Source organism: Saimiri boliviensis, chromosome 2 (genome assembly GCF_048565385.1).
Source record: "Saimiri boliviensis isolate mSaiBol1 chromosome 2, mSaiBol1.pri, whole genome shotgun sequence".
NCBI lineage: Eukaryota > Metazoa > Chordata > Mammalia > Primates > Cebidae > Saimiri > Saimiri boliviensis.
The window spans coordinates 75,321,550-75,344,451 of NC_133450.1; the positions used below are offsets into that span (position 1 = coordinate 75,321,550).

At 45.7% G+C, this 22,902-nt stretch overlaps 1 protein-coding gene and 1 long non-coding RNA gene across 2 annotated transcripts in view; one reads left to right on the plus strand and one right to left on the minus strand.

Annotated features, from left to right (window-relative positions):
* Window positions 1–8,496: 8,496 nt before the first annotated feature.
* Window positions 8,497–20,044, minus strand: LOC141583597 (uncharacterized). The gene is made up of 3 exons (XR_012516262.1): window positions 19,959–20,044; window positions 19,247–19,427; window positions 8,497–9,378 (listed from the first exon to the last, which is right to left on the minus strand). It is a non-coding gene; the product is annotated as an uncharacterized LOC141583597 (long non-coding RNA).
* Window positions 20,045–20,106: 62 nt separating this feature from the next.
* The window catches only part of TNFAIP8L3 (TNF alpha induced protein 8 like 3), a 41,782-nt gene continuing 38,986 nt past the window's right edge, over window positions 20,107–22,902 (plus strand). Inside the window, exon 1 of the mRNA XM_010339487.3 lies at window positions 20,107–20,462. Coding sequence (XP_010337789.1) covers window positions 20,411–20,462 — 52 coding nt within the window. The 5' untranslated portion in view covers window positions 20,107–20,410. The remainder of the gene's footprint in view (window positions 20,463–22,902) is intronic.

A 22,902-nucleotide genomic window follows, 5' to 3' on the forward strand; every position in this document is an offset into this window, starting at 1 on the left:
AATCCTTCCCCATTCCCTCCCATCCAGCCATACTTCTGGAGACCTGTCTACCTTGTTGCCTCCATCGCCTCACTAAGCCTTGAGGTTGACTTCCTTTCCCTGCCCCAGAACGCTATGCTCTTAAATCCAGGTCAAACCCTTTCATTTTCTAGGAGACTCCTCTACAGGATCTGCTGTCTTCAACAGCCTTTTTGAAACATCTGTCCTGGTCTCCAGGATATGCTGCAGCCTCAGCCTCTTTCTCCTCTCTGACTGCTCGTCTCCAGTGGGTTATTCGACCAGACCCCATCCTGGGCCTTCTGCTCTCCTCTTCTACATCCTCTCCACGGATTATCTCACCTACATCAGAGACTTCTCTGCAAACCTCCAAGGATCTACTTTCAGCTGTTAGTATCCAGCCTTTTCTATCATACAAGATAGACAATACTGACATTTTCATTTATTCAGCCACTGAACTGCTAAGTCCAAGTGATTCTACCACTGAAACAACTCTTCTTTTTCCAGTTTTATTGAGGAATAATTGATAAATTAAAATTTTATGTATTTATAGTCTAGTCCCTCTCCCCCTAGCCCACTGCCATTGCCCTGGTTCAGGCCATCACTTGCTTAGATTGTGACAGAGCCAGCTTCTGGGTCCAATTACTAGTCTTTACAAACTACTTTAAAGCTGTCACTGAAATTCCCTTCCTGAAACATAGGTCTGATCATGTCATTCCTCTGCTCAAAACCAACATGCAGATTTCCCATAGGGTGCTTGTGCCATGGAGATGCTAAAAGTAAATAGGGCAGTATTTTTAAGAAGTCAATACCCACAGAAGTTTAACTTCTTTTTTGTTTTTGAAATGGAGTCTCGCTCTGTTGCCCAGGCTGGAATGCAGTGATACCATCTCGGCTCACCGCAACCTCCACCTCCCGGGTTCTACCTCAACCCCCTGAGTAGCTGGAATTACAGGTATATGCCACCAGGCCCAGCTAATTTTCATATTTTTAGTAGAGACAGGTCTCACTGTTGGCCAAGTTGGTCTCGAACTCCTGAACTCAAATGATCCATCCCACTCAGCCTCCCAAAGTGTTGGGATTACAGGCGTGAGCCACCGCATCCAGCACAGAAGTTTAACTTTTTAATAAACACTGGGTTAAACAAAGCCCAACAGGTTTCTTTATTGTAGAACTTATCAGAGTCCTTCATATGCTAATGGCCCTTTGAATTTCCAAGAAAGAATTCATTCGTGTATTATTTCTCAGAGTTATTTGACTTCAGAATTTTTTCAATTTACGCAGAACATTTGCTCTTTAGGAAAGATCCTAAAGGAGAAGGGCCACAGAATGGAAGGAGACAGGGTTCCTGACTCACTTTTTGGTACTGAGCCTCCCAGAGAGCAGCCCTAAGAGAAACACCTGTGATGGACTAGTGCATGGGTGAAAAATAAACATTTATTATGTTCAGTCCCTTAAACATCAGGGTTGTTTGTTATAGCAGTTAGCCTATGCTGTCCAATACAGAATGCATGCAGGTATTTAAGTTATTTGCCAAAGAACAGATTATCTTTTTTGGCCTGCAGAATTTTTGTCACAAACAATAATAGGTCACAAGAATAGTAGCCTTACTAAGGCACTGTGATAAACCTTTGCAAACAGCATCTCCTTTAATCCTCTTGACCACCCAGTAGGATAAGTCCAATCATTGTCCCATCTGACAGATGAAGAAGCTAAAGCTCACAGAGGTTGAGAATTTGAGATGGGAAGCCCAGGATATGCATGTAGGTCACTTGACTTTGGATTCTCGATCTTAATCACTCAAGGTCCTACCCTCCTAGGCCCAGGTTACGAGGTCAGAAAAGCTGGGTTCCAAGTGTGATTTAGTTAGTTACCTAGATTAACTAAACATCTACACAACTTACTTCCAGTCTTTTTATTTAGACAAGTAGCTCCCAATCAGGGTTGATTTTGCTTACCCAGGAGATATTTGGTAATATATGGAGATATTTTTGGTTGTCATAACTGGGGAGGTGCTACTGGTATTTAGTTGGTAGAGGCCAAAGATGCTACCAAAACATCATACAGTGCAAAGGGCAGCCCCCAACAACAAAGAACCACCCACCTCAAAATGTCATAGTGCCGAGGTGGAGAAATTTTATGTTTTATAGACAGAGCACAAATGTCCAAATAAACCCACACTCTTGTCTGGATTAAGAAGCTTACTTTAAAACCCTGCTTTAGGCTTTAATTCTGAAAAGGGCAAGAAAGGCCATGGCCAACAAGTAGCTTTTGGTGCTCAGAGATGTGAGCCTTGGCCATTTTTGGAGGGAATCCAGCCCAAAGAAGACTTTGCCACACATAAACAATTCGGTTTGGCAGGACCTCAGAAACAATATATGGTGACAGAATAGAAATTTCTCTTGAAAAAATGCCAAACCTTTTTGGTTTCCTAGTAACGTAATTTTCCTGAGATTTCTCTCATATTTGAATTTCAGCATCCCTACACCTATTTTAAATCAAGGCAACAAAAGATGGTTTTTAGAAAAATACGACATAATAGAATCAGCTTCTTGGAGAGAGAAAGAAACCTAAAGGCCATCCAGTCCTCCTTGCCCAGCCCTTCTGGCATGTGCTACCCCTGTTTCAACATCATATGATGCAGGGTAGGGATGTCACCATCACAAGGGTTCCGTTGCATTTCCAAAATAGTCTGTTCGAAACTTTTTTCTTTCAGGGCCAGAAACCTGCTTCTCTGAACTCTGTTTGCCACCCCTCATTCAGTGCACTCAGGGAGGGCTGGGGAAGAAGGGATGAGGAGATGGGTTTGGGGGTGGGAAAGCATTCTTCCATGAAAGCTTACTGGGTCCCAGGCGCTGTGTACTTCATTTATAATCTTCCAGCATCTCTCATAGAAACCTCAGGTAGTGACCGTCCACAGCCTCCTGGCCCCTGAGTGTTGTCTCTTTTTCAGATGAAACATTATGAGATTTCACATGGAAACATCCCTTTGGCACCCCACTCATTCCTTCACTCATTTGTTCAGCACATAACTACTGGGCACCTATGATGTGCCAGTCTTGTGTCAGAGACTTGGGATACATTGGGCTGGGCAAAATGGCTTGTCTGGAAAGCAGGGCTGGCAATACAGTCAGCAAGAGAAGCCCTCAACTTAGGGGCCATTATTATCTGCAGCAAAAAAATGTCCATGCCAGCACCCTATGGGGTAGCATAGGAACATATCCCAGAGGGAGTGATGTCTAGCTGGACAGGTAAGCAGAGATCCAAACGGTTTCACCAGGGGATGGGGCATGTAGAATGTTACAGGCAGAGGGAACAGTTTGTGCAAACACCACAGGGGCACCCAGGGCACTGAAAACAAGTTGGCATGGCTGATCTGAGGGAGATCAGACCGATGCTGAAGAGGTGGGCCCAGACTGGTAGGCCCTGCAGATCGTGTAATGGATTGGGTTTTTAGCTGAAGGGCCAGAAGGACCAATGAAGCTGAGAAACAATAGGATTGGATTCAACTTACAGAAAGCCATTCCTGGAAGCTGTGTGGAGAATGGATCAGAAGGAGCAGGAAGGCAGGGACTCTGCATGGGAGGCTGTGCAGTCGCCCTGCCTCCCTCAGGGGACACAGCAGCATCAGGGACTGCGAGAAGGAACCGTGGTGGTAGAGGGGTTAAGGGTCTTTAACCACTTCCCATAATCTCCATCAAAGCACCTTCAAAAGTCACCTCAATAAACAGAAAGTCAAATTCAAAGCAGTGCTTAGTTATGTTCCTGCGGCTAGGAAGTGAGCCCCCAGCCCTGCACCCCTCCCACCAGCAGATATTCCTTAAGCACCCCCATGTTGAAAGTTGGTATCCAGCCTGAAGAAATAGAGGTATTTAGGGTAGACACGATTTGGATGTGAAACACACACAGAAAGAAAGAGCGAGAGAGAGAGAGAGAGAGAGTGATGACTGGTCCCAGGATTGAACAATGAGTGGATGTTGGAGAGGGAGTGTGTTTTCTGGTGGGGAGGAAGGATTCACTGGGGCCAGGTGGAGTTAGGTAGCCAAAGTGCAGAGAGAGAAATTTGGAGCCCTGAGAGAATCTGGGTATGAGGAGAAGTCAAAGGACAAAAGGGTGAGCCTGGAAACTGAATAAACTCTCCTGAGATACTCCTGAAATCTTCAGGGATCGCCACAAAACTCACAAAACACTTGCCACAATGTGTGCCCATGGAAACTGGAGTGTGGCTGAGCTCTTATACATCAAGGGGATGTATAAGAAAATGGGGGCCAGGTACAGTGGCTAACCCCCATAATCCCGGCACTTTGGGGGCCGAGGCAGGTGGAACACGAGGTCAGGAGTTCAAGACCAGCCTGGCCAACATGGTAAGACCTCTGTCTCTACTAAAGATACAAAAAATTAGCTGGGCATGGTGGTGCACACCTGTAATCCCAGCAACTCAGGAGACTGAGGTGGGAGAATCTCTTAAACATGGGAGAATCTCTTGAATCTGTGAGGCAGAGGTTGCAGTGAGCCAAGATCATGCCATTGTACTCCAGCCTAGACAACAGGGCGAGACTCCATCTCAAAAAAAAGAAAAGAAAAGAAAAGAAAAGACATTGTCTTTATTTACTTTTTGTTTTATTTTTAAAGACATAGCTTAGCAAGAAGAGGCCTTATATTCTGCCTGACAGCACAGGGTTTGGGGAACTTGCCTTGCACCTGCTCTGCACTGCCTCCCCTCCCTGCAAATCCAGCTATTAACTCCTTAAGACTGCAAGGATCTCACTTTTCACTGTGTCCTCAGCAAGCCTAAGACCATAGCTGACAGGTAATAGTTGTTCAATGAGAACCTGCAGACCTGAGGGGGAACTGTGGGGGAAGACAGCAGTGTGGTTTTTCCATCAGGAAAACAGGGTCATGGGACAGCTGCCTTGAGAGGTCACTTAGTCCTCTGCTCCAGGTGCCCCATGCTGGCAGGGGCCAGGCTGTAACTGGCTTCGTGTTCCCAGCCCTCGTCACCCACCAGGCATTCAACGAAAGTTGGATGTAAGAGGCTAGGCATTAGGGCCAGGAAAAGCAATATTTATATATCATGGGAAATACTACAAAAGCAGGATTTTTTCTTTTTAGAATCAGGGAACTCCAGGCCAGGGAAGCAGACCCGTTTTGGTTGCTGGAATAGTAGAGCTGTCACTGGTGGAGGATGGTGGGAGAGTTTCCAGGATCTTCATTCCTGGTGGGTGAACAACATAAGAAGGATGCATAGATCAGCTCCTCGATGCCTAGAGCCATAGAGCTGTTCCTGTTAACATTCTCAGTTCAGAACCTGTTCCTGTACACATTCAACAAGAACTCTGGGGAAGACAGGTTTGGGTTTCAACCAAAACTTCAGCACTTACCAGCTGTGTGACCTTGGGCAAATTACTTAGCAATTCTGGGCTTCCATTTTCACATCTGTAAAATTGGCCTAAAACTTAGTAGTAGTACCTCACTGAGAAGTGGAATAGATTAAATGAAATCTTGACATATGAAAGGCACAGTTCCCAGCACATAGCAAGCACTCAGTATATTTCCCCAGGGCGGGAGAGGCTTACCCAGGGTGAGCCCTGGCCACACTTGCCTGGTTGAAGGTGTTTGCTCTCTCACAGCTCCTTTGATAATTCTATGCAAACAGGACCAAGCTCAGAAAAGGGATAGGAGGATAGTTGGGAATATAAGGAGTGACACAGAAGCTAAGACAGAGTAGGGCTGGGGCTAAGGGGAACCACCTGCAAGATGTCTGCCCCCTCTGCTGTTGCAGGGGAGGTGGGAAGTGGCCAACCGAAGGCTATAGAGGTCATCTCAGTGAGGGCCCTGGAAAGCACCATGCAGCAGGATTGATATTTGCTGATGCAAGAAGAGAAGGATGGGGTTATAGCCCCAAGGGAGTCGACAGGCAGTTTCCGGGGCCTCATCCGGGTAACCAGGGCTCAGGATCGAGCTCCTGAGTGAGTCCTCTACCAGGGATTAGTCCAGGCTGTCAAGGCATTTGGACTGGACAATCAGGAGTAACTCCTCCTGTTACCCAACCTCTCTGACTTCCTCATTACCACCCTTTCCATGCCTCCGCCCAACCACCTGAGCCTCCAGCTGTTCCTCAGCCCCACCAAGCCAGCTCCCACTCAGGTACTCTGCCCCAGCCGCTCCCTGTCCTGGCATGCTGGTCCCAAAACTCATCCACTGCTTACAACTCTCTGCCCAATCGTCACCTCAGCCAAGAGAACCTCTCTGTCTGCCAATATAATATCATACACATCTTTCATCATCCCTTTCACTCTCTAGCCCCCCCACTCCCCATTGTCTCCACATAACTTGCCACCATATGACCCATACACATTACTGGTGAACTTGTTATTCTCTACCTTCTATACTATAATGTATGCTCCATGAAGGTAGGGACTTTATTCACTCCAGTATGCCCAAAGTCTGGCCAAAATACCTGGTCCCTGAGCATGGAGCTGCCCAATAACTATTTGCTGACTTAATGAGTGAGTGAACTGCCAAACCCCATCTGCTGGCATGTGAAGGACACTTAACATCCTGAGCTGGTACAGAACTGGCCAGGACCAAACCAGGGCCTTATGAAGGTCACAGGTACTAGGTGCTAGTGGGTTTGGAACTGGGGAGAAGAGGGCTGAGTTTACAGAAGGCAGTAGCCTACCTTGACTCCCATCTACCTGCTTCAACTATCGATCCAGGGAAAATTGTATTAGGAAACTTTTGAACACTGAAAAATTTCTTTTGATTCACTGGCGTGAACCACAGATGATAGAACTTCAGGCATCACCGCCAGCAGAGAGAAGGTGTCCAGCTGTTTGGCTCACCCAAATCACCCCTTGTGTCACTTCATACCTACTTATAACTCCAATAGTAACCGAAAGATTGTTTATGCAGACAAGCCATTAGAGAAATTTGAGAATTTAAGTCATAGTTTCAGCAGTGTTACCCAAATAAACAGCAGCTTGTGTTTAGGTTTTGGATGGAGTTTTTGCCCACAGGTCAGGGTTTCTCCTTTCTGGTGCTTAAAATCACTGCCTTGCCAAGAAGGCAGCAAGCAGCGTATCATTACAGTGAACAGTTCATGACACAAAATGCAAGAATGTCCAAGCCCCACCCAGAAGCCCTTGATCACGATGCTTCCCTGATCTGCTCATGACTCGATCCAATGAGAGGAATTATTTTGGTGCTAACAACACATTTCCCAGTTCCCATCCATATGTAGGGAGAAATGGCATGCCTCTCTGTGTCAGTGCCCAGAAACAAGCAGACTCTCAGAGTTGGGAATAACAGAAGCCTCACCCACAGTCTAGCTGACATCTGAGAGGTCTCCAGGGAACCTCATTGAAGCAGCAGTGTTATTTTCCAGAGGAAGTCGGGGCATAGTGGTGATAATATGGAAAAGGAGAAAGAAAATGAAACATCCAGTTCTGAAAGCATGAGCTCAGAAAGCTGTGGCTGTATAAGAGGTTGTCCCTTGCAGGAATGTCACTATTCCTTCTTGTGACTCCGCCTTCCCTGCCAGGGCACTAAATTTCTCCTGGGCCATAACTAGTTACAACGAAACCCCATCCACAAGAAAGAATTGCATCTGCATGGTGTTCACATGGACAGGATCTGATCTATGCCTTCAGCAAAATAACATAACTGCATGTCCATGGAGCTGTTTTATAGGGATTAAATAAAATTCTGTATATAAAGGACCTAGAAAATCTTTTCTTGGGAGTCAGTGTGTGCTCAAGAATATTATTTTTCCTAAGGATCTCGTTGCTTTGCTTAGTACACGATATGTTACTTGTAGTGATGATTATTTCTTTTAACATTTGGCTTAGACTACCCCATTTAGCTTCTTGCATTTTTGTCTTAGAGAGTATAAAGTATGTTTAGTTTTTAGTTGTAATGAAGTTATGTGTCGGAACTAGTTCAGTCTAATAATAATCTCAAATGTTAGACTTTGAGGGATATTTGTTCCCTTCATTAATCCACTTAACTCATGTTGTTCCAGACGTATTTTGAGGGGCCCACAAAAATAAATATAGCAGAATGTAAAGAGATAAGATTAATTATTACAAGTTGGTTCCAAAATTGGTCCCAAGAATCAGAGAAGCCAATGCAAAGAGGGAAAACAGCAAATGATAAGATTCAGTGTTTGTAAGACACCAGTTCCTTCAAGAAAGCACAATTTTTCTTGCACTAAGCCCTAAGTGAACTTTATTCCATCTTCAACAGTATCTCTACAGAATAGCTGCCTCTGATCCTGCCTGCTGTTATAAAACAGGGCACCACACCCCAGAGCAGCTGAAGACAAGATCTAAGGAAGGTAGATTTCTGCTGGACTTGTGTGATTCAGAGGTGGGATCTTCTTGCAAGAGGAATCAGTGAGATGTACACTTGTTCCAATTACTATAGGTGCATAACAAATTACCCCAAAACCTAGTGGCTTCAAATTATTATTTTAGTTTGCTTACAATTTTGAGCAAGAGGAAGGTGGACAGCGCACAACAAGAATAGCTTGCTCTGCTCCATGATGTTTGGTGTTCACAAAGGGGTGATGTGAAAGTCGGAATCTGGAAGCATCTTTACTTACACAGCTGATGGCTAGTGCTGGCTCTTGGCTCAGACAGGGGCACTCACACATGGCTTTTCCATAGGGCCAGGGCTGCCTCACTGCATGGGGGCTGAGAGTATTCAGAATTCTTCTGCCTACTAAGTGCTAAGTGCTCCAAAGATGAATGTCCCAGATACCCAGACAAAAGCTAGACAGTCTTTTCTGGCCTAGCCTCAGAAATTATCCAAAGTCCCTTTCACTGAATTTGGTTGGTTACAAAGCAAGTCACAAGCCCACCCAGATTAAAGAAAGAGGACAAAGACCCTACTTCTTGGTAAAAGGCATGCCATCACATCATAAATAAGCATGTGGATGAGAGATATGGTTCCCACCAGCTTTGGAAAACACAATTTTCTACACATCCTCTATGCAATCACCTATACATACTATATCTTGCAATAAACCCTTTAATTTAAAGAATTGAGTAGACCCTTGGTCCTTAAAGGGTATCTTTTTGGTGTCAAACATTAGATGAATAGGTCTTGGCTTGGTCTAAATAGGTATACAGCCATTTAAGTCACTGTGACCATAAACTAAACAGCTCAACAGAATCTAGGTCCTCAGATAAATTAATGTGCTCAGGCTTCTACCACAAAATGCCATAGGCCAGGTAGCTTGAACAACAGAAATTAGTTTTCTCACCATTCTGGAGCCTGGAAGTTTAAGATCAGGATGCCAGTACGATTGGTTTCTGGTGAGACTTCACCCTTGGGTAGCAGATGGGCACCTTCTGGCTGTGTATTCAGCTGACCTTTCTTGTGAGCAGAGAGACAGAGAGAGAGAGAGTGAGTTCTTGTGTCTCTTCTTATAAAGGTATTAATCCCAGGCCGGGCGCGATGGCTCAAGCCTGTAATCCCAGCACTTTGGGAGGCCGAGGCGGGTGGATCACGAGGTCAAGAGATCAAGACCATCCTGGTCCACATGGTGAAACCCCGTCTCTACTAAAAATACAAAACATTAGCTGGGCATGGTGGCACACGCCTGTAATCCCAGCTACTCAGGAGGCTGAGGCAGGAGAATTGCCTGAACCCAGGAGGCGGAGGTTGCGGTGAGCCGAGATCGTGCCATTGCACTCCAGCCTGGGTAACAAGAGCAAAACTCCGTCTCAAAAAAAAAAAAGGGGGCCGGGTGCGGTGGCTCAAGCCTGTAATCCCAGCACTTTGGGAGGCCGAGGCGGGTGGATCACGAGGTCGAGAGATCGAGACCATCCTGGTCAACAAGGTGAAACCCCGTCTCTACTAAAAATACAAAAAGTTAGCTGGGCATGGTGGTGCGTGCCTGTAATCCCAGCTACTTAGGAGGCTGAGGCAGGAGAATTGCCTGAGCCCAGGAGGCGGAGGTTGCGGTGAGCCGAGGTCGCGCCATTGCACTTCAGCCTGGGTAACAAGATCGAAACTCCGTCTCAAAAAAAAAAAAAAAAAAAAAAAGATATTAATCCCATTACAAGGGCCACACCCTCATAACTTCATTGAACCCTAATTACCTCCCAAAGGCCTGCTGTTCAAATACTGTCACATAGGGGCTAAGCCTCTACATGTGCATTTGGAATGGACACAAGCATTCAGGTATAACACCATGGTTACAGACATGTCAGGATTCAGTGAAAAAATGGCATCAATTCTTGAATATTTCTAAATATCTGGAGTCTTTAATCAAGTGGACAATTTACCCAAACACATGAATTTTTCACTTTCTTTCAACTTAGTCTTATAGCTAAAATTCAAGCCAGAGGCTATGACATAGATATAAATAGATCCAGAGCATCATTATATATAATTTGGAAAGGGTGTCACTGGCATACATCTGTAAGCAGTTCAGGAACACTTTCAAGCTGTGTTTACATGATATAAACATCTGGATGAAAACTGAAAAAAAATAATCAATTTGGATTGGAAACAAAGCAGAAGTACAAATCTCAGTGTACTGCACTGGCCCATGGAATACCGAATGCAGAACCAATCCCTTTACCCCAGGAATGAGATAATCGTGCACAAGAAGGAACACTGAAATTGCCAAGAAGGAAAGGGGGCTTTTGTGAGAAGGCAGACTTAAAAAAAAAACAAAAACAAAAACAAAAAAAAACTAATTCCATTTTGCAAACAGGAGATGAGAAGAGATAACATCAAAGACTGAAAAACATAAAGAATGTGAATCTTAAAGCACCAAACTGCTAGAACTAGGAGCTTTGAAGATTAAAAGCAATGATTTTAATTCAACTAAAAATCCAATAAATCCTGGTCATCAGGGAAAGGGGCATTCAGGAAACTCAAAATTCTAGATAGCCAACAAATCATTTCTTTAAGCATCACAACCTATGCTTACTTTTCAAGTAGAACCTATTCTCAAATATCAAACTTATTCCCATGGCCTGTTAAATAAGAGAATACACACCACTCAGATAACTACACTCCAGCCCTCAGGCGTAGTTTCTGTGTAGAGAAACTATGCCACATATCCTTGTGTCCCAGTGGTCCTTGTTAAAGGACCCCAGGACCCCAAAATACTTTAGTTGTGTATATTCTTTCAGAGCTCTCCTATTTTCTCTTTCCATCATTTCCTGGCTTTTTGTTCTTGCAGCATGCCTTACTATAAGTTCCCCGAGAAGCCGACCCTGAATTAAGAACTTGAGAGCCAGTTGTTTGAGAAGTGATCCCAGAAAACACGAGGAAGCCCATCCAGGTGCATTCCTGAGAGGCTATTTATTTAACCCCTATGGACAGCTGGGCTTCAGTCCTGCCGGAACTTCTATAAAACTGTGTAGAACTGTCCCACACAAGGGGCAGGAACCTGGATTTCATCCCCAAATCTTGTCCATCGTTCTCTAAGAACCACTCTCCTTAACTCGCAGGCACTATTAAAAGCCTGCACGTGTTTGCAGTAGAAAGCCGTCAGGTGAGTAAAGAGGTAAAGTGGGTGTAAATAGGGGCACCTGCTCTACCCTGCCCTCCCATTCCCATACCTGATAGAATTTTGGAGTAAAAAAAGAAAACTAGACTATGAGTGAGAGCCTGCAGGATTCTCCTGAGTAAAAGACACCCTTTCTGATAGCTTAGGGGTCTTCACTTTCTGATTTCTCCCTGGTTCTTGGTTACATATTTTAAAGGTGCTATAATGCAACGGGTAGTTAAAAATTTTTTTTGTTCATTCAAAAAGTCCATTCTAATTAATTTTTGAAGCAAAGTAAGAGTCCACTAAATGGCAGGTTGTGTTAGCTAAACTCCCTAGAGATAAAAACTGACTTGCTAGTATTACCTCAAGCAACGGGAAATGACCAGACCTCAAAAATAGTGTGAAGATTAAGGCTACTGTCCCAAGCAGGACACCTGAGTGCAAATGGGGAAACTGGCAGAACCCAAGCACACTGGTTTTCACACTCTGTGAGGCAGAGCCACAGGGGAGACTGCCAGTCAATGTATAGGCAGGGGCCCAAGGCACAAGGGATGCCACGTTACAAACAAGACCCATCCTTTATCTTTGGAGGGGAAAGGCCTTTTATCTTTGGTCAGGACTGGCTCAGGAACTGGCAAGGAAGGGAGTGTAGGGGCAGGGAGGCATGTGCAAAGTGGCAAGCTGAGGGCGCACAGAGCTGGCATCTGAAGAGAGCCAGCACAGGCAGCCCATCTCTTATTTAATGCCCTACATCAAAATTCATGAACAGCCAGAACAAAAATCCAGGTGTCTTCACTCCAACACAGCAGAAATTACTCAACATTGATTCATCCAGAGGCAAAGCTAAGAGGATGTGGGTTCCAGGAACACAAGGGCACACTGGCCAGAATGTCACATGAGGATAAATCAGAGAGAAGGGCCCAAGGCCAGGTCAGAGAGCCAAAACCTCCAGCCATAACAGCAAAGCATCCACTGGCAGGGAGGAGACAGCCGTAAGCTGAGGGAAGGAGGGGCCAGGAGTGCACACACCAGGGAAGAGTCTGCAGCAGACAGAGAGCCAGAGGAAAGACATGCAGGAGCAGGGCAGAGAGTAGAAACAGACTGACATGGCACAGATGCAGGACATGGCTGGGCTATGGCAAACCTCTTGCTGTGTGGACTCTGGGTAGTTCTTTGTTTTGGTGTATACTCAGGAGTCTCCTGGGAGTGGGGAGCATAGCGGGATAGTAAAGAGGCCGGCTCTATGATGGCTGAGAAAGCTCAAACTCTGGCTTGGGTGTTCCTGGATTTGGGCAAGGCTGGGTAAGGGGAGACAGCCAGGGGAGTGCTATTGCAGCAATCGAGACACTGGAAAGAGCTGGGAGGCAGGAGCCATGGAGATGGAAGGGAAAGGATAAAATCAAGAGACTCGTGGTAGAAATAGAGGTGTTGATAGGACTTTGGATGGCAGCATGGAAGTGAGGAAGACAGAAATAAGGGCACTTATTTGGAGACTATGAGACTGGGGAACTGGGAGGCTGTTGGCACCTTTAGTGCAATGGAGATGTAATTGTTGGAAAGATGTGATTGAGCTTAGAATGGCTGCACTGACCTCACACTCCATTCTATCAGAAGAGAGTATGTTGGGATATGATTCCTGGTTTCAGAGGCTCTCCTCTTTCTTGCCAGTAACTCCTCATTCCTCTTAACTCTTGCAGCAATATCACCTATATACTAAGAAAGAAGGCACATGTCCCACGTGCTTGTTTCCTGGGACAGAACCCAAATATTTGATCCTTGGACTTACAAATTTCGTCAAGAGAAGTTAAAGTATAAGTTACAAGAATGTGGAGGATGAACCAAGTTCCTGGGTTTTCAACAACTATGTGACTGAGACAAAATACACATTAGAAGAAAGTAACATGGAATTTGGAAGGATAGAAGACAACAGTTAAGCTAACTGGAAATACGGTGTCAATGTGTCTGTTTTAAAGGAGGACCAGTCCACTTGAACGAGGTCGTTGTGACTCAAACATTATACTGTAATGATGTTATCCTGAAAGAGCTTCAATAAATCTAACCACTCATGAATGTCTAGATAACACAAATTTGGCAAGATCTAAAAACCAGCTAAGATTGATAGTGACAGCCAAAGGAGAAAGTTGTTGAAACATTGGAAACTCTCATGGGATGATGTCTGTTAATGGTTTGAAATAAAATAAATTTGATATCCTCGGCCATTGAAGGAATTCCCATCTCTGCAGTAGTGGTTGAGGTGTTAAGATGCCCACAGCCACAGTCAAGAGGCCAGGGAAGTAATGGAGAGAGGTCCAGGTGTCCTACTAAGGGATGACATTAACTTACGTCTTTCCTCAGAGAATGAGCCAAGGCTTATGGCAACTAGGCCTGGAAAATTACTCTCTTAGAAGTGTTGATAGCTTCGACCAGGCAGATTGCTTTGAACACAGAAGGGAGGGATCCGTTTTAGGACAATGCCAAGGGAAAACTTGGTGGAAAAGAACATGTTGGCTAGATAGAAGAGAGGAATCAAAAGAAAACCCAGAAAAGAATAAAAGGGAAGGGAAAGGGAGGGAGATGGAGGAAAGGCGGGGGAAAGAGGAGGGGAGGAGAGGAGAGAGTGTCTTTGATGAGATGAAGAACTGAGACGGCATTGGTCAAGTCTTGCTTTTGTTAATTCCATTCCAGATGGATATAGGCTATGAGAACACTGGATAGTACCGGATAAAAGGAGAAAAAAAATCAGTTCTGGGGAGAGAGATTTGGGAAGTGAGGGTAGAAGCCAAATGAAAACTGAATGTAGTAAAGCAAGCAGCAGGAAGTCACTGCCATCCTGAGCTGGAGTAGAAAGGCCATAAAGGAGCATGATAATATGATGGGAAATCCCGAAATAGGGACAGAGATATGGGTTCTAGTCTCAGTTTTTCCTCACTCTGGGCAAACCACTCCATCTTTCTAGATTTATTTCTCATATCTAAAGTGATAGGGTTAGACTAGGTGAACTTAGACATTCCTTCTTCCTTATACAGCCCTCGACTGGACATAGATGTTATGAAATCTAAGACTTACATAAATGGAATCATCCAGATTGGAACATGTATTTAGCTTTTCTAAGTAGAAAATGCTTTGAAGGGAGGAATAAAAGGTTCCACTCAATACTTGGCGAGCAATATTTGTTCTGTAAAATAATTAGTGAGTAAGCATTATTGAACTGGATTGTCACATAATCATGAGAGGATTAAAAGAAAAAACAAATTTAGGAGACTCAATTTTCCCTTCCATAGATCAGAAGTATGATTAAAATAAACCATGGGAGAATAATTTTAAAGACATGCGCAGGAAGAGAGTCAGCATCAGATGAAAAGCATGCTTGTCTGGGGATCGGGAGCCTTGAGTTCTAGTCCCAGCTCTGCCACTCCCAGGACTTGAACACGTCATTTCCTTTCCATGCCTCCATTTCCAAAGGAATCCTAAAAGTCGTGGACTCCAGCCTCCTACAATACCCCTGCCCATGATCATCCAGTTGTATAATAATTAAAAAACATTTTCTTATTCCTGTACCATTGGTACATATCTGTACCAATGAGGTCTAACTAGGAAAGTATTTTACATATTTTCAAAGGAGACCGTGTAATGCAGGGAACTGGCTACACAGGTTTGAGAAGCCAAACAGAGGATAGTGAGGTAACTTAGACATTAGCAGTAGCAGAAAGTCACTGTCACCCTGGGCTAGAGGACAAAAGGGAGGAGGTGCTGTTACTGAACCCTAGGGGCTGGGGTCACCTCATGAAAGCTGGAACCACAGTGGGTCCATTAGGTGGAAGCCAGAGCCACAGAGGAGATATAGCCATTGTCAAAGGTGCCAGGATTGAGGGATAGAGGATAGGGGAGACTCTTCCTGCCCTGATCTGCCCATTTTCTGCCATTGCCTCCCATTGGCTGTATCCAGCTAGAAACCATCTAGTATATAGTCCTGGCAAATGCAGCCTGCAGGGGTCAGCCCCTTTTTCACACAGAGGATGGAAAGGGCAAGGACAGGGAGTCCAGAACTGGCACAAGATCCAAATTCTCCCTTTTTATAACTTTTATCCCTTAGTCCCACATCAGCCTAGAATCTAAGTCTTTGCACATTTAAGGACATCCATCCAGTCATGCCTTGGCTGTTTTTTTGTTTTTTTCCTGAAAACCACACAGACTCTAGTTGCTGCTGAAGCCTCATGGGTCTTGATTCCATCTTCTCCCCAGTGGGAATAATATTGACCTTTTCTATGTCACAGAGCTGTGTAGGGATCCAGGAAAATGGGAAGACACTAGGAAGAGCTCAACAGTCACTTAGGGTACCCACATGCAAGCTGTGCAGATGCTTGTAAGAACAGCTCTCATACAGCAGTGGAGTCACATCCTGCAGCCAAAATGAATGTCACAAGTGAGATCAGACACCATATGTGATCAGCGAGGCTCCCAGTGGGGCTGAACCTAAGATCCTGGTGCTGCTGTTTAAAGAGCTTATAAATAACCCCATAGGGTTGGGCTAGGGTGCAACAGAGGTTGGGCCCATGGAGTTTTCTTCTCTCTCCCTCTTGCTTTTCTCCCTTTCTCTTTCTCAATTTCCCTGTCCCTCTGGATCAGTGCTTTTGAGTCACTGTAACTGCATTAACCACCCAGGAAGCTACCCTGCCGGAAGCTCAGGAAGCAGAAGCTAAGAATCCAGGAAAACAGCTGAATGCCCAAGTTGCCAGCCTCATCCACCCTCTGCCTCCTACAAGGTGTCTGGACTTGGATGGGGCTGAGCAGAGGACACATTGCCCACAAAGAAAGTGTGGAAGGGAACTTTGCCCTCTTCTCCTAAACCTATAGAAATCCCTTCTGGGCTCAACTGATGCTGGACAAATCCAAGAATGAACTCAAATAACTCACCCTCTGCCTAGTGGAGATTAGTCCCATGAAAATTCTTGATAATCTTAAATTCTTGGGATATATATGCAATTATTTCATTAGCTGCAATTTTCTGTCTTGTTTCTCTCTCCCAAGGTAAACCAAGGAGGCTGCTGAAAGTTCACAGACATTGATAAATGATGTGTGCAAAGATTTAGACACGAGGATATTGACTGATGCTGTTATAGCAGAAAATTGGAAACCACCTAAATGTTCAACAATAGAGGATTGTTTAAATACATATGATGTACTCATCCAGTAGAATATTGTACAGCTTTTAAAAATCATGTTATCAAAGGATAAAATTATTTTCATAACATATCATCAGAAGGAAAAAGCAAGTTACAAAAGCAGAATACTGTACACATGCACAGAAGGAAACTTTTCAAAACCAATTGCAATCATGGTTAAATCTTAAAACTATGATTAATTTATGTTCTTTTTTGTTTATATGTATTTTCCAATTTTTCTACAGTGACATGCACTGCTTTTGAAATAAAAGAAGGGAAAAATAAAAGCTTATTTTTACAGGCAAGAAAGAAATAGGGAAAGCTCCCTTTTTCAAGGCTGTCTTCTAGCACCTTGTTCTGTTAGACAGATAACAAACTAGCTGTGACCCTGCTCTCCAGCTTACCTACTGTCCCATGGAGGCTCCCTCAGCTCTGGGCAGAAGCTTCCTTGGGACCAGCGTCTACCTTGAGACAAATTATCAAAAATAGGGCCAACCTCTCACTTCGAAGAACCAAAGGCCACTTCAGCCTAGAGAAAACAGCTGTTCTAGAGCTGGTGGGTTTTCAAAGCGGAGCAGCAGCCCTAGCATATGAAAAGTATCTCCCTTCCTCCTCCCACTGCTGAAGGTTTGCAGACAGCTCCCTTTCCATCCCACAAGAGGAGACAGGCAGATGAGTCATAGTACTGGCTCAGATTAAAGGAGTATTATTGTGTTAGCAGAAATGGATCTATTTTATTATCTGTTTCTTGACACCTTACAAATAGATATGCTTTACCCATCAGACAGGCAATTTCCTTAAAAAGCCAGTGATTTTGTTCACTGGAGTTAAGAAATGACCAATGAGTGGTAGAAACTCGTATGTCTGAAGAGCTGCCAGCCTGAAAAGATGTAGTGGAAACATTGAGCAAGGTGGTTTATAACCCTCAGACTCTAGATTCAAGTCTGCAAAGTGATGCCATTCTTCTAAAAATATACAGAGGAACTACAGAAACCCTTTCTCCTTTTCTCTTTCTTAAAAGTTTTTTTTTTTTTCCCTCAAGAAATATTTCCAAACTGATTTTAAAGGAGATTCACCACCTCAGATTTCACTGTTTTAGTGGGGGTGATGGTCATAAGATACTATTTTAAGGACTTCCTTCTCTTACACAGATTTTTCCATACTGGGAGGAGAGATAAGGTATGTTCCACTAATGTTCCTCATTAAACTCACACTCATGCCAGTAGTCATTTCCCTTTGTCTTGCTGTCCCATGACAACAGATTGCACATCATAGGAAATTGGAATGAAGACCTTATTTAGTTTGGATCTCTCTTCTCTATTGTCTAATTGCACATTAAATTTTTCTATGTCTGCCTCCTTTCACAGAAATATACTATGAATGAATATAGGAACAGGTAAATGAATAGGCATTATCTAAGAACTTAAAGACTTTTCAGGATACCTTGACCATTTCTTTCTCCTCATCATACAAGCATTTATATCTGGGTCAAAATGTACTGGACACTTCATGAAGACCTGATAACTGATGAGCATACATGTGTTGTAAATACGTGTTCTCAGCACATTGTTTGCTGTTGATCAAATTCTACTAGTTTCTCTGTTTCCTTTTTGCTGTTATTCATACATGTCTCTGTGGTCTTTCTGTCTCCCTCACACTGCAACCCAGGCTACCTGTGCATTAAAGCACAAAGAAAATCAAAAAAGATGCCATGAAGTATAAGGAAAGAAAGTGTGAGGAAACAGGGAAAGTTTCACATTTCCTGTTATTGAATCTAGTCACAGCCTTTAGAGGAAGCTGAATGCCTTTTTAATCCCATATGCTCTGTTCTGTGAAGCTATCATTGTTGTTTTGGCTTATGACTGCAAAGCTACTGTGGCAAACTTTTTAAATGATCCCAGCTATTTGTTTTTTGAGAATCTCGTATCCAAACTTTGCCATTACGTTTTTCTTTTCATTAAAAAATGGAATTTTAAAATATTTTTTCTAAAGGGGATCCATTCGATCTAAGAATTAGTGTTCTTTCCAGTTACCAAACATTAACTGTGTGCCATGCATTGGGTAATAGCTTTCACACTCGTTATTTAATTTATTTACAACCCCATGAAGGAGACACCAACACATGAGGAAACCGAGGAATATTAAGCCATTTGCCCAAGAAAACATATCCAGTGTGGTGCTCTTTTGACCATTTCATCAATATCCATCCAACTTTTATCACTAGATCCATGAGTTTGGCCATCCTTTGTTTTCTGAAAATACAAAGTAAAGTGGTATTTGTACTCTGTTAAGCCCACACTTCACTTAAGAAGGCAACCCTCAGGTAGACCAGGAGCCAAAACTCACTTACGGCACTGTACCATAGCAGTCAGGAGCAGATCTGAACATCGGCAAGTCCCCATTTCACGTCCCAGCTCACCCACGTACTGGACCTGAGACTACAGGGATGTCATCTACTCTCTCTGAGACTGTTTTCCCATCTGTCAAATGGGAATGAAATTAAGTTGAATCCTATGAACTTGCCAACTTTCAACCATTTTGTACTTCCAAAAATTATTTTCAAATGGTTTACCTAAATTCTTCACTGGGTCATTGTACAGATTAGATGAGGACACATACGAAACGTTCAGTAAGTGGCGCTTTTTAGTAGACTTTTTCTTCTTGATTTTCTTTTGCTCTGGCCAATGGTTTGCATTCTCTGGGCAGACTTGACATGCAGAGAACCCAGCTTGAGGCTTTATGACTATTGGAGCCTAAAATAGGGAGACGAAACAATAAGAGCATATAGATAACCAAGAATTAACAAAAAAGGTCTTACTGCTCTGTGCATTCCCCCACTTGTTTGGGCTAATCAGTAAATCGCTTTTTTTTTTTTTTTTTTTTTTTTTTTGAAAGGAGAGTATTATGGAAGTTTAGCTTCACCACCGCTTACCCCACCTCCCTGCCAACTCCGGGAGAAGACTCAAACAACCAGACTTAGCATTACCTGCCTGTGTGTTTACTTCGTCGCCAGGTGCCAGGCCCTGCGCTCGGTTCCGCACAAGCCTTGCCTTACTACTTCCCACAACAGTCCTATGAGAAGGAAACTGTCACCCCCACCCCTCCCCGCCTTCCCTCATTTTCCTAGTGAGGAAACAGACAAACACAGGTTTCGTCCAAAGCCTCTGAGCTGTGGAGCTGGACTCGAACCCTGGCAGCACCAGAACTCGAACACTCGGAACCTCTCCTTTCCTGCGCGATTTGAAGCGCTTTTTCACCTATGAATCTTACAAACTTGGCCTCACCCTAGGGAAGGAGGGGCTGGGAGACGCCGACTAGCACAACTTCGCCGCGCTTTGCTTGTCCGTGGGCTCAGGCGCCGGGCAAGAGTAGGGAGGCACGACGCTGCCCCCGGGATATTTAACCCTAGCCTGGAGCCCGCCGGGCGCCGGACGCCGGGCTCTCGGTCTCTTCGACGCTCGCGCCTCCCCTCCCTCCTCCCAGCTATCTCCTGGCGCGCCCCACCCTCCGCCCCGCGCTCGCCTCGCGCGCAGGCACCGGCCGGCGAGCGCGGGGAGCTGGGCACGGGCGGCGCTCGCCTCTACGGAGCCGCCCCCTGGCCGCGGTCGCAGCGCACCGCCCAGCCCTCGCCGCCCGGGCTCCAGCCGCCCGTCTGTCCGCACTGAGTGCGCCGCGGCTGCCCGAGCGCCCCGCAGACTGGCGGGTGGCCGTGGACTCCCAGCCAACAGCCCGCAGCATGGATTCGGATTCCGGGGAGCAGAGCGAGGGAGAGCCAGTGACCGCCGCAGGTACCTAGGGGCCGCGACGGCCCAGCCGGGTGGGCTGGGGCTGAGGAGCAGGGGAGGCTGGGGCAGGATATCGGGAGGCCGATCCCCAGCAGCCCGACCCCTTCCAGGCCAAGACTGGGGATTACTCCGCACCGTGAGTTTGCTTTGGGGCTTCCCCCTACCCCATTGCACTTGGGCGCGCGGGAGGAAGAGAAGGTGCGTTTGGGGGTGGCTCTTCTTGCTGCCAGTCTCCTGCGGCGGGATCTAGTTGCCCGGGCTGGGTGGGGGTGGGGAAGGGTTCGGTAATCCGCGTCCTGTAGTTTGCTGCAGAGAGTGTTGCAACACATCTGCCTTTTCAAATAACTTTTCGAGTGCGGGCCGAGTCCTCGAACCTGGGGCGCCGGGACTGCGCTGCGGAGCAGGTGACTGGGTCCGAGAACGAGACTGGGGGCTCTGGGCAGAAAAGGCCTCGCCAGGGGATGGGGCAGGGGTCAAACCACAGCTTGTGGCTGTGGTTCCCGAGGCTGCTGGGCGAGCCCGTGCAGAGGCGCTAGCCCATCACTGCCGCGCAGCCGGCAGAAAAGGCCCCGCGGACTGGTTCCCCTAACACCGACGCGGCGGCGCGCGGAGCCCGGCTTCTCCTTTAAGAGCCCCGCTAGCTTTTCACAATCGATAGTTATTGAAGCAATAGGTGGATGCGTACTTAGGGAAGGAAAAAAAAAAAAAAAGAATGTCCTCCCTCGCCTCTCCCCGATACTGAGCAACAGGAGGAAGCCACCCACAGCCGTGGGTCGACTTGCCGCCGGGCTCTGCCCACCTCCACCGGTTCGCTCCGCCCCCAACCCACGGGTCTACGCACCTGGGACCGGCTCGCACTCAGCACGTGCCCACGGCTCCCGGCGCTCGTGCAGCTAGCTCTGAAGGTTAGCCCTGGGCCTGCAGACCTGTGACCTGCGGGCTGGGACCTCCCCTGGACAGACCGCAGCCCTGGGTTAAGCCCCCATTCTTCCAGTGTCAGACTAGAATCTTGGCGGTGGGGACCAAGTGACAGGAGGCACCATCAGTCCAGGCTTGGATGTAGGAAAGGGAGGTTCGGCAACCAAGCGGGACAGCGCCCTACGTATATTATTACCCTTCATCCTCACAGCTCCTGGCCAGGCAGTTATTTTCATTTTACAGAGAGTAACGGGCTTACCCACGTCTCACAGCCAGGGAGTAGCCAGTGATGCCCTTCGCCCTGCATCAGACTTAAGAGAGGGTGGCTGTGGCCCGCCCCTTTGGGTGTTGGGAAGGGCTGAGACTGGTGGAAAGGAAATGCCAAGATGCCTGTATTTGAGGATTCCTGTGTATATGCAAAAGCCACCTGCTTTGCCTAGGTATGTGTGGCTATAATTCACCAACATGAGCCCTTTGCATGCCTGTATGTTTCTTGACTATAAAGTGCGGAGATTTTGCTTCACAGGTGGCTTGTGGATCTCCTCTCATCATTTAAAAGTTCCAGTAGGTGTTTTGTGTGTATCTATTTCCAGAGCGCAAGCGGGAGGGGGACATTGACACTGACACTAAACCCGTTCAAAATCCCAAGAACAACATTCTCTGTGCTACCCTGCCCAACCCTCCATCTCTTCTGGTTGAAGTTAAAGGGCTGAAGAAGAGGGGGGAGGAGGATAAGGAGGCTTAGAAAAAGAGGAGGGAGGAGAAGCCGGGGAGGGAGGAGAATCTTTAGAATCCCTGGTACTTGAGTGAAAGGGAAGGAAAAGAATTCTTCCACACCCTGTTGTCTTCTCTCTCCAACCTGCCCCAGTGTTTAATATCCCTGTGATATTCACAGTCAGTTTGTGTCAGAAGGCCTCTGCATAGCTGACAGCAAACATCACTGAGGTCAGATGGGCCTCATGAAGAATAGGGCAGCCAGTTCTGGTGAGCTGTCACCATTTGTTTGTGCCTTACTGTTTTCTGCAATCGTTTCTTCTTTCTGAGTGTGCTTGAATCTCACAAGTTGAACATGTATTTTAATGTCACAAGCCATTCCGCTAAATGGCATTCAGTCTTACTCATTATATTCCATTTTAAAGTATTATCCTGTATGACAGTGCTCCAAAGTTGGATGTTAATTCACCACCTTGCTAGGGCTGCATCCTGTCAAATGGAAACCGTTGTTGTAGACTCAGATACAGGTTAGATGATAGGTATGTTCTTCATAGAGGCTGACCTTTGTCCCTACAAGAAACTTGACATTCATCCATGGACCTGTTTCTATGAAAGCTGAAGGGGTATCAGAAGTATAGCAGAGTGAGTGGGACCTCTTGGAATATTTATATGTGTGGTACCTCCCTCACAGGGATTTGAGACATAAAGGCTGCTTCCTCATCCGTGCCTTTACATTTCCTGAATTTGTGAAAAATCCCTGCCATAAGATGGACCTTGTAACGTTAAAAGTCTGGACTCTGAAATTGTACAG